Source organism: Mustela nigripes, chromosome 7, assembly GCF_022355385.1.
Source record: "Mustela nigripes isolate SB6536 chromosome 7, MUSNIG.SB6536, whole genome shotgun sequence".
Lineage (NCBI taxonomy): Eukaryota > Metazoa > Chordata > Mammalia > Carnivora > Mustelidae > Mustela > Mustela nigripes.
In genome coordinates, this window is record NC_081563.1 from 88,264,576 (window position 1) to 88,276,945 (window position 12,370).

Consider the following 12,370-nt stretch of genomic DNA (forward strand, 5'->3'; position numbering starts at 1 on the left):
TTTAAAAAATAAAGAAAAAGAGTATGCTCTGGAGAAAAATATCATTATATTCTGGTTACAAAAAGAACATAAAATCAGTAGAAAATTCAGAAAATACAGAGCAGCAGAAAGGGCAACTATAATTAGATCCTACTTACTTATCATCCCCCCAACTTGATAAATACTGTCTTTTTACTTTTACACATTCTGGGTGTTGGGTAGTTTCATTTGCAATGTAATTTTTCATTTAATTTATTTTAAATTTTAGTTTGTCAACTTATTGATTTGATCTATTTCTCTGGTAATTACTGATGTTAGTATTTTCCCATGTATTTTTTGGCCATGTCATTTTTGTGAAGTGTCTGTTCAAATCTTTTGCCCATTTTTCTCTTGGAGTGTTAGTCTTTTTATCATGGATCTGAAGGAGTTCTGTGTATAACATGGATATGAGTCTTTTGACAAATACTTCCTCTGACTTTGTAGATTGCCTTTTTACTCTCTTAATGTGTTTTTGACAAACATAATTCTTCATTTTAATCTAATTTTGTGTTTGTTTTCCTTTATGGTCTATGTTTGTTTGAGTCTATTTAATGAAGCTTGGCTTTTCTAAAGGTCATAGAAATGTCCTCTCGTGTTTCCTTCTAAAAGCTTTATTGTTTCACTCTTGCATTTAGATCTATAATCCACCTAGTATTGATTTTCATGTATGGTATATGATGAGGTGAGAATTCAGCATCTTCCAGCTGGATATCCAATTTCCAGCATTATTAGTTGAAAAGGTGATAATTTCCTCTTCTCCATTGCAGTGACACCTTTGTAAACCTGATGACTGTTTCTGTGTGGGTCCATTTGTGGAATCTCTCTGCCCTCTCATCAGACTATTTGTCCTTGCACAAATACCACACTGCCTTAATTAACGTCATCTTTTAATAAATCTTGATATCAAGTAGTTTAAGTTAAAATCATTCAGACTTTGGGCCATAAACAATCAGGAGATAACTTGATGTGAACTCATAAAACTTAATTTATATGCTAAGTGCATGGGAGACCAGAAAAAAGTGGCCAGAGGTGAAAAGATCTCCTAGAAAAGTCTGCAATGTTACACTTCATCTGCTGTGGATGCAGAAGAAGGAGACATGCATAGTAGTTTCTATCCATAAATTCTTTGATTGAATGAACCATGGGTTTATTCACTGCTTACAGTTGCAATCAGTACTTATATGTTAAATTTATAACTGACGTTGTTAAGTAGGGGGCCTTCTGCCTGAAGATGATGCTTCAGATGTGGATGATGGTGCTACCATAACAAGCGGAGAGCATGAGGCAGGTGAAACATGCAATGCCAAATGGCTCTCAAATTGGCACAGCCTTAGCAGGTGGTTGGAAATGAGGGACTTCACAGAGAAAGATTGTGAGTTAGTGCCGAGAACTTATGAGTCAGCCAAGGTTCCAAGATTTAACAGCACTGGAGTAAGTGAGCTTGTCAAAGAGAAGAGGACAGAATGAAGAAAAATGGATTGAGATTATAGAAAGAAAAAAAAAAGCTTTGGGATACAGGAGGAAGAGGTGTCAGTGAAGAAGCATCATGAGATGCAGAGTCAAAGAAGACAAGAAGACGTTGGCAGGAGGGGTGGCTGGGGTGCCTGGTTATACTTAAATTCCAAAAAGAAAAGCACAGGTTGGGAGTTGGCAGAACTGTAGCAACTCAGAGATAATTTAACACGGGCATAGATTCCATTTCCTGATAGCCGAAGACACGAGAGAATATGATCTGTGTCCATGAAGGTACACCCTCTGTAGGACAAGGCAAAGTATAAATAAATACACACTTAGCTAGGCTCTAGACTTTGTTCTGTCTGTGCATTTAGGTTTGGCTGAGTACACTTTGGGAAGAAAGGCAAGAAGAACCAGCAGTTTAAAGCACTTACTATGTACTAGACAGGGTGTTTTCATTAACATTGCTGTTTTTTAATCTTAAAACATTAGTGGGAGACAGGAACTGTCACCCACATTCAGAAAGGGAGTTAAGCTAAGAAGCCAAGCAAAGGAAGAACACTAAAGGAGTGAGAGTCTGTTCGGAGCTGGATGCATCTGTTCCTGAAGCCAAGTTCCCATTTTCCCACAGGTCCAAGTGTTTTAGATTCTCTGCCAGACAAAGGAGCTGCCACAGCATGAAATCCAGGTTCTGCTGCCAAGCTCAGTTACCAACAGGCATGCACAGATTCTGGGCAGTGAACTCAGAGGAAGGAACAGTATGTTCATCCAAACAGCACTCAAGTTTGCATACACTCAAGGGAAATTTGCAGAGAGGTCAAAGCTACATTTGACCTTGTTTACATTTCTTCCACATTAGGCAAGGTCACAGGGTTTGTTCCTGTTTAATATCAATACTTACAGGAATGACTCCATATTACTGTACTGATGCAAAGTGCCACCCAAAGGGCCTTTACCTGCTGAAGGCTTTGCATGCCTCTGACACTAATTTGAGCCTCTGCAATTGCCATACCCAAGGAACACTTTCCTGCTTCCTTGGAATGCACTTTACGTGCCCACTGACCCTTGATCAGGCCTTTGGGCTGCTGATTCTCGGCTGGAGCTTGAAGGTAAGAATATGGCTTAAAAGAAATCCTTAACTCACCGATTTTTTTTTTAATTTTTACTATGGTAATATAATATGTACTGCTGTATAAATAGAATTGATTAACTAAAGCCAGAGAGTATTTTTAAGGAACCCAAAAAATAGAAGGTATTTGCAACCAATACATACCTACCTAACAGTATAAAGCCTAGAAATTCAGGACCCAGAGGCAAAAATCTCCAAAATCGCTGTCCTGTAGTACCATCTCTCTTTCCCACTCAGATCTTCCCTTACATGTTGAGCCTGCAAAGGGGATTGGACCAAGTCCCTGAGCTCCAGCAGAGTTGGACATAAAAACAAGTAATTTTAGGACAGTGGAGTAAGAACTATAAAATATACATACAAAATGCTACAAGGTCCTGTGAGAAGGCACTCTTTCTGTCCATGGAGTCAGAGACAGCTTCACAAAGGAGGCCATGCATTATATGATCTGACCTGGAGGGATGACAAAGCTTCTAGCTGGTTGCTCAAGTGGCAATTTTTGTGCCTTTGTGCCTGTAAAGGAAAAACTCTTCCTGTGCTCTCCTTCATGTTACTTAGAGAGGAAACTTTATACTACTGTGACCAGATATGAGGTAGAGGGTGGGGGCTCCCCACACCAAGCAACCTCCCATTCTCTGGATGCCGGCCGGCCATTCAATTCTGACACTCTTTACTTGGAGATAGCATCAGATCCCACAGGTTAAAGGCTCAGTGCCACAAGACTGCCCCCCCAACTGTGACATAAGATGTCAGTCACAAGTTCAGGTTACAGCATGTGTTTCTTACCAACCGCCTTTAAGATTGAAGGTTCTCATGACCCTTTTTCTAAATTTGTTTAATTTGTTAGAGTGCTTCACAGAACTTGGGAAAACACTTTACTTACTAGATTACTAGACTATTATAAAAGGATATAACTCAGGAACAGCCAGATGGAAGAGATGCACAGAACAATGTATATGGGAAGGAGCACAGAGATTCTATGCTCTCTCCAAGGACACTGCCCTGCCAGCAACTCCACGTATTCATCAACCTGGAAGCTCTCTGAGCCCCATCTTTTTGGGGTACATTTATATTTTAGATTATATTTTTGTTTTCATATATATATATATTTGAAAAAATAGAAATACATCAAAATAATAATTCCTAGGTGATGAATTTTTCTTTGTACATTTGGGCTTATTCTAAATTTTCTGGTACATATATATACTCACAATAAAAGACAGGAGGGGTAATTTTTTTTTTTTAATGTGAAGTTTGCAGAAAGACACTGTCTGCAACCCTAGACAAGTTATTGATCATGACTCCTAGCTCCCTCACATTTATGAGTGTAAATTATTCCCTCCTAGTAAAATTGTAATATGAATTAAAAGAGGAGAAAAAAAGTTTTAAGAGATCTAACATAGAAGGACTGTAAAAAAATGTTCTCTCCTCTCTCTTAAAGTTGATCACACAGTAATTTCAGTATCATCCAAACTCCACTTCTTTGACATATTGTCAACACAGCCACTACTTAACACTTGAAAATTTTTTGAAATAGTTCATCTTTCATTTCTGAAAACACAGTCTCCATTCTAAGGGACTTGACTCAGTCTAAAAGTAGAAGCCACCTCGAAAACAAGCCTCACAATGTGGCACTAACTCCTTCTCACCCACTCCCTGGAAAGGCTGGGCCAGATTCTTTTATTTGACTTCCAGTAAGTATGTACTATTACATCTCCTGTAAAGATCCTTTTAGCTCTAGAGTCCTTTTATGCAACACTTAAAATGAGTTTGGGCTCTAAGCCCAGCACATGGCTATCTCAATAACCAATTATTCTGGAGTAATATGGCCCAGTACTCCTGGCTTCCTCATTTTGTGCATTTAAAGCAAAAAAACTGATTCAAAACATGGGCAGAAGATTTAAATGGACACTTCCCCAAAAGAGAAATATGAATGACACATAGGCACATGGAAAGACGCTCAGCATCACTAATCATTAGAGAAATGAAAATCAAAACCACAGAGGAATATCATCTCATACCTATTAAGATTACTATCATAGAGATTAAAAATTTTTTAAAACATGTACTTAATAAATACAATAAAGTAATAAACAGAAAATAAGTAGTGTTGGCAAGGATGTGAAGAAATTAGAAACCTGTGCCTTTCTGGTGGGAATGTTAAAGGGTGTGGGCTGCTGTGGAAAACAGCATGGCAAGTTCTCAAAAACTTAAATGTGAAATTACCATATGACCAAGCAATTACAATACCAAATAGTTGAAAGGCGTGTTCATAGCAGCATTACTTACAAAAGCCAAAAGTTAGAAGCAAGCCAAGTGTCCATGTATGGATGAATGGACAAACAAAATGTGGCATATACACAGAATGGAACATTATTCAGCCTCAAAAAGGAAGGAAATTCTGACCCATGTTACAACATGGATGAACTCTAGAGACATTATGCTGAGTGAAATAAGTCAATCACAAAAGGACAAATACTGTATGATTCTATTGATTTGAAGGACCTAGAGTAGACATGTTTATAGAGACAGAAAGTAGAAGGGGATGGGGGGAAAGGAGCAATGGAGTGTTAGTTGGGAAGATGGAAAAGTTCTGGACATAGATGTTGGTGATGGCTGCACAACACTGGAAATGTACTTAATGCCACTGAACTGTGTACTTTAAAATAGTTTAAATGGTAAATTTTATGTTATGTGTATTTTACCACAATTGTTTTAAAAGTCCCCTCCATCCTCTGCCTGCGGGGACTGCCCCTCCCATTGCAAGACAGTATGGCCCTGGCTGCAGCATTGGAGGAACAGCTACAACTGAGAGAGGTCTCGGGGATCCCCTTGCAGGCTAGCACAGTGGACAACTGGAGCCAGATCCAGAACTTTGAGGCCAAGCCGGATGATCTTCTCATCTGTACCTATCCTAAATCAGGTGACTCTGGGACCTGGGGAACAACCAGACTTTGGCTTGCAGAATCAGCAAGGGTTGTTCACATCAGTTAGAATCCCCCTTCATATGGTGTTTGCACTCATTCAAGGAAATCTGCTCCTTCTCACTGTTCCATGACAAGGCGATCCTGGAATGCTTCATGTTCCCAGGTTTATCCGGGGTCAAACATAATGGCATTAGAGAACCCAGCCTGCTGTGCTCTGTCATGGACTGCTCTTGGGTGACAGTGTTGTGTGGCTTTGCCTGGGCTGCTCTTTCTCTCCATAAGAGACCGTGTGGGTTTTTCCCGCATGGATGTCCACCTGTTGTGACTGACAGGATCTTGACCTGAGGGGAGGTTGGACCAAACACCAGCAGTCTCTATATTCCCTTTCCTCCCCACGACACTCAAGACTGATTGTCTAACCAGCTTCTTCTTGTTGTCCTTTCCCCTTGGGCCCCAGGCACCACATGGATTCAGGAAATTGTGGACATGATTGAGCAGAATGGAGATGTGGAGAAATGTCAGAGAGCCATCATTCAACACCGCCATCCTTTCATTGAGTGGGCTCGGCCGCCCCAGCCCTCTGGTGAGAGCTCCTCACCTCCTACCCTGGCTCCTTTCTCTTTCTTCTTTTAAGAGTTTATTATTTAGAGAAGTATTAGGCTTACAACAAAGTAGAGGCACAGAATTTCCCACACATGCACAGTCTTCTCTCCCAGATGGTGTATTTGTTACAGTTGATGAGCCTACACAGACATGTCATAATCACCCAAAGCCCATAGTTCACACCAGGATTTGCTCTGGATGTTGTATATTCTATGGATTTGGACTAACATACATGACCTGGATCCAGCACTGTACTACGATACAGAGTAGTTACACTCCCCTAAAAATCCTCTGTGAGCCCCTTGTTCACCCTCCCTGCTCCTCAACCCCTGACAACCACTGATCTGTTCGCTGTCTACAGTTTTACCTTTTCCAGAATGTCATATAGTTGAAATCATACAGTATGTGGCCTTTTCAGACTGCCTTCTTTCACTTAGTAATGTGCGTTTCAGTTTCTTCTATGTCTTCTCATGGCTTGAGAGCTCTTTTCTTTTCAGTGCTGAATACTATTCCATTGCTTAGATGTGCCATAGTGTATTCATTCACCTACTGAAGGTCCTGGAGGCTCTCCTTCCTTTCTCTTCCTCTCTCTCTTGTCTCTGAATTATTCTCTCCTCTATTTTGTCTCTTTCTTCTCCCCCCCCATTCTCTCTCTCATTCTCATTTCTATAAGCATGTGTTTCCTCCTCTTTTTTTCCTTCCCTGATTCTTTCTACATATTACCTAAGGTTATTTGCCAAAAGCGAATCACCAAGTAAAAAGGAATCTGCCTTATTTTCTTCTTAAATGTTCCCTCTGACTATTGCTGCTGTAGAACACACAGAGAGGTTGGAGAGTTATTTATGGAACAATTCATTCTTTCTTTTTAGCAAACATAATGCAATTGCCAAACATTTCTGTTCTGTAGGGAAATTTTTTTAAGGTAATACTCAACCTAGAAATTTTTTTCTTCACACCAAAAAAAAAAAAAAAAGACAACCAAAATATGAAAGAAGCCGTTCCAGCTGCTGGAAGCATTTTTTGGAACAAGGATAGGAGGGAGGCCTACATCTCTATGTTTCAGCATTGCATAGGTCAGCAGAATAAAAAAAAAAAATTGGAAACTCACCTAGCTAGAGCTACAGAATTATAGACAATACAAGTCTGGTGTTGAAGTCTAACTTGGAGCAATTGTGGACAGAGAAGAGATCTGATAAATCTAGCAATGCGTTGAGATAGAGAAATTCTTGATCTGACATGCATAAGACCTAAAACATGCACAAGTGTATGTCCAGGTTAGAACAGCCCTGAGGCATTTGTTTGTCCTTATGGTTCCACTTACCCTGCTGCTCAGATTCCTCTGGTCCTCAGTTCCTGTCTATCTGATTGACCATTAGCTTATTACTAAGACCAGCGCCTGGTCTGATGCCTTCTCTGAACTACGTGTGGGGCTCTGACCCCCCGCAAAGGGCACTGTCTGCCTGCTTAACTCTGATCTCACTCTTTGTGTCGTCAGGGCCTTCCATTTTTGTTGATGTCTGGTCTTTTGACGCCTTGAGCAGCAGGATTGCATAATGGTTAAAGACAACCAGGGTTTAAGTCCTGACGCCACCACTCACTCAGTGACCTTTAACAAGTTACTTACCCTCTCTGTGTTACAGTTTCCTCAGATGCAAAATGTCAGTAGAATTAGTGCCTACCTCAAAAAGTCATTGTGAGGATTAAATGAGTTAATGTGTGTAGAAAGCTTAGAGCAGTGCCTAGCACAGAGTGGATCCTATGAAATGTTAGGTATTACTGACCACCTCAAGGGCATGGGTTCCCTGGGTTATCCAAGCCCAGCTTTTGATCTCACATCTACATCCCACCCCTGCCACCACTGCCTTAATTCTGAAATTTGGAAGGTTTAAGAGAGAATGAAAAGTGAAAGCATGATTTCTAGTGAGGGATTCTTGGCAGTGAGGAGCAGAGTGTGCTGTCACTAAGTTAGCATAAGAAACAAAAGAGAGCTTCTCTCAAGGCAATGCCCACAGCTGCAGAATTCAGGAAAGGATGATAACCAATAGCCCAGCATGGCCCATCATATATAAATGGTTCTTTAAAACCTAAGGTGCCCCATGTCCAAAAATGTTACAAACAGTTACAGGATTTATGGTCTTTCCAGCCACAAACAGACAGAGGCCAGGTGGAGATCAGCTGGGCAGTACTTTTATTTCAGGGTAGATGGTCCCTGCCACTGGAGGTAAGGGCTATAGACTGATGGGTCTTGGTCAGTTATACCAACCATCCACGGAGGGTTCAGGAGTGGACAGACACTGCTGCCCGTTATGCAAGCTTGTGTCCCACATAGCCTCCCTCCGAGGCCTCCTTCCATACCACCTGCACCAACTTCCAGCTACAAAGCTGTTTGACATCAAAAGTATTGCATATGTGACTGATCACTGAGAGCAGGGCTGGGAAACACCCCAGGGGCACCTGGGTGGTTCAATCAGTTGAGCATCCAACTCTTGATTTTGTGGACAGAGAAGAGATCTGATCTCAGGGTCTTGAGATCAAACCCACCCACCCCAGCTCTGTCACAAGACCTAGCTTGTCCATTCTCAGCTTCCATCTCCTCATCCTCAAAGTGACAGATTAATATAAGCTCCCTTCCAGCTCTGAAGCTGTAGGAATCTAGAGAAGTGATGGTAATCTCTATAATCTCATTATGAAATCCCAAAAGAAAGTCAAGATATAAAGAGAAAGATGGGAGGGATGGAACATTCAGGACAGATCCCAGAATGTAACTTCCCCCATGCAATACTTGTACTATGCAGATCTTTCCTCTTGATTTACTTTAAAGGGGTGGAAAGAGCCAACGCAATGCCCTCTCCACGGATACTAAGGACTCATCTTCCAACTCAGCTGTTACCTCCATCTTTCTGGGAGAACAACTGCAAGGTAAGAGAGCAACAGTTTCCCTTGGGACTCGCAGTAGACTAGGTCTCCTGGGAGCAAAGCCCCCACTCCCTAACTCACAGCAATGTCATCATATTTACTCCTCCACCATCTCTGAAGTCAGCAATAAGAGCAGATGTAAAGTTTTCTCTGTACTCTTCAGGATATTTACCTGAATGATTTTCCAGCAAGACATGGAGGCAAAAGCCAGACTGAATTTTTGGAGAGAACTAGAGATAATGAGTGTCCACAGTGACCCAAGGGTGTGGGTAACTAAGACTTAGAGCAGAGAAGAAAAACTGAGGAGAAAGAAAAAAATTCCTGAAGATCATTTAAAAGGGTGAATAGAAGGAGCTACATTACTTAAGAGGAACATTTGGCCTTAGCTTCTGGTGAACTCTGGGATCATGACCTGAGCCGAAGGCAGAGGCTTTAACCCACTGAGCCACCCAGGGGCCCCTAAAATGGAATTTCTTACTAAATTAAACAAATGGGATTTCTGTAACTGAAACAAGATATAAGCATTTGCTATAAAAATTCAGTAACAGGTCTCTGGTTTGCCAACCCTCGGGTGGCTCTCCCCAGGGGATGGAGGAGGGCACGGTGCACACTGGGGCCTCGAAGGCACCAGTTTACTGGGGCAGGTTAGAAAATTTCGTGGGTGGCAGCTGGGTGGCCATGTGGGCAGAAAGCCCACCATGGTTGAGGGAGGAGGTGCCCCGTACCACTTCATCTCCCTGCTTGCTACTCGGTCTGCTGGCCTAGGGCAGGGCTTCCACTCCTCCTGAGCTGCACCTGCAGGACTCACCCTCAGAAGCGAAGGCTTCTCTCCCTCCTGCTGTCCCCAGGCTTGTGGCCATCAGCTTCATTACCACCGTCTCTGCTTTGGCATGCAAAGCATGAATCTTAGGAAAACCGTGTTCCTTGCACCTAAAACTACCACCACAAAACTGGAGGTAGAAACCAAGGCCTGACAATGGAATTTCATTTTGGTGTTTGTGGGATGTGAGGTTGCCATGAAAATAGCTACTGTTGCTATCTATTGTCATGAATCTTTCACAAAATGTGTTATTGATCACCTGTGGCTATTTCACATCAGTTTCTTCGTTTCTTTCTTTTTAGCCCTTTCAAATTCTAAGAAAAAAAACAAGAATTAAAAAAAATCCACTCCCACACAAAAATTCAACAAAGTGCGGAATAAACACAGAAGAGAGAATTAATGAACTTGCAGGGGGAAACAGGATGGAGTTTTGAGGAGAGAAAGAGTCTTGTGACTGGAGGGGAGAAACATGAGAGGAAAGATTAATAAAATGATTACCAAGCAGTGCTCACAACTGGGAAGCGCTAGGGTCGTTAGGAGGCAGAGGGGTTAAGGGTAAATTGTGGGCAAGAGCCTTTATTGTAGTTTCCAAGGGAGGGAATGGGTGAGACAGGTAATCAGGTTTAGGATTGGGTAGTTTGGATGATTTCTGCAGGCTCCAGGGCATAGATGGCTGCCCCTCGTTGTGTGGTCCTGGCTCTGGGGTAAATAGAGCAAGTAGATAGTGGCCCAATAAGGGAGGTGTAGGCTCAGGACTGGTTGGCTTGCTTGTAAAAACTGAGCTTGATAGTAACTTGTTAATATCTGTAGTAACCAGCTAAAACTGGTAGGGGCAGTCTATCCAGGGTCTGCAAGGCAACAGCAAGGTAAGCGATGGTTCCGATTCAAAGCATCAGAATACAGAAAATGGCACTATTGACATTTTGGACCAGATAATTCCTTTGGCGGGTGGCATGAGGCAGGGGGATGTCCTGAGTATTGTACAATGTTGAGCAGCACCCCTGCTCTTTATTCACTAGATGCCAGTAGCACTGTCATCCCCAGTTGTAAAAGCAAAAACACTTCCAGGCATTGCCAAATACCCCCTTGCATGCAAAATCATTCTCAATTGAGAACTGTTTTAGGGTTTAAAAAAAAAACAGCATCCCTATGAAATGACTAGTCATGGATGTGAGGTAGCTACTCAATGAGGCCAGCTCAGGATTCTTGCAGTCAGAAAGAGAGTCAAGTACTTAGCAATCACGATGAGATTAAAGGTCAAATTGGGATAAAGGGAAAAACTGGAAAGGTAAAAGGATACAAGGTTGTTGTCAAAATAAAACGTAAACAGGATGCTTTGTAGAGCAAGAATTGAAGTTGATGAAAATAATAATAGAGTTGATGATAGCAGGGGGAAAAAATGAGACCATGAAGCCATCCTGCTTTTTTTCTTTTTAATAAACATATAATGTATTTTTATCCCCAGGGGTACAGGTCTGTGAATCGCCAGGTTTACACACTTCACAGCACTCACCAAAGCACATACCCTCCCCAATGTCCAAAACCTCCCTTCTCCCAACCCCCCTCCCCCTAGCAACCCTCAGTTTGTTTTGTGAGATTAAGAGTCACTTATGGTTTGTCTCCCTCCCAATCCCATCTTGTTTCATTTATTCTTCTTCTACCCACTTAACCCCTCCATGTTGCATCTCCACTTCCTCATATCAGGGAGATCATATGATAGTTGTCTTTCTCTGATTAACTTATTTCGCTAAGAATGATACCCTCTAGCTCCATCCATGTTGTCGCAAATAGCAAGATTTCACTTCTTTTGATGGCTGCATAGTATTCCATTGTGTACATATACCACATCTTCTTTATCCATTCATCTGTTGATGGACATCTAGGTTCTTTCCATAGTTTGGCTATTGTGGACATTGCTGCTATAAACATTCAGGTGCACGTGTCCCTTCGGATCACTACGTTTGTATCTTGAGGGTAAATACCCAGTAGTGCATTTGCTGGGTCATAGGGTAGTTGTATTTTCAACATATTCAGGAGCCTCCATGCTGTTTTCCAGAGTGGCTGCACCAGCTTGCATTCCCACCAACAGTGTAGGAAGGTTCCCCTTTCTCTGCATCCTTGCCAGCATCTGTCATTTCCTGACTTGTTAATTTTAGCCATTCTGACTGGTGTGAGGTGATATCTCATTGCGGTTTTGATTTGTATTTCCCTGATGCCAAGTGATGTGGAGCATTTTTTCATGTGTCTGTTGGCCATCTGGATGTCTTCTTGGCAGAAATATCTGTTCATGCCTTCTGCCCATTTCTTGATTGGATCATTTGTTCTTTGGGTATTGAGTTTGATAAGTTCTTTATAAATTTTGGACACTAGCCCTTTATCTGATATGTCGTTTGCAAATATCTTCTCCCATTCTGTCAGTTATCTTTTGGTTATGCTAACTGTTTCCTTTGCTGTGCAAAAGCTTTTGATCTTGATGAAATCCCAATAGTTCATTTTAGCCCTTGC

At 41.7% G+C, this 12,370-nt stretch overlaps 1 protein-coding gene across 2 annotated transcripts in view; it reads left to right on the forward strand.

Moving 5' to 3' along the window:
* The first annotated feature begins 2,453 nt into the window (after window positions 1–2,453).
* Window positions 2,454–12,370, forward strand: part of LOC132022623 (sulfotransferase 1C2) — a 23,035-nt gene continuing 13,118 nt past the window's right edge. Inside the window, exons 1-4 of one of the 2 annotated variants that reach the window (XM_059407870.1) lie at window positions 2,454–2,582; window positions 5,371–5,522; window positions 5,984–6,109; window positions 8,951–9,048. In XM_059407870.1, the coding sequence (XP_059263853.1) occupies window positions 5,372–5,522; window positions 5,984–6,109; window positions 8,951–9,048 (375 nt within the window). In that variant the 5' untranslated portion in view covers window positions 2,454–2,582; window position 5,371. Of the gene's footprint in view, window positions 2,583–5,321; window positions 5,523–5,983; window positions 6,110–8,950; window positions 9,049–12,370 lie in introns of both variants that reach the window. The other variant, XM_059407869.1, reaches the window with a different exon arrangement.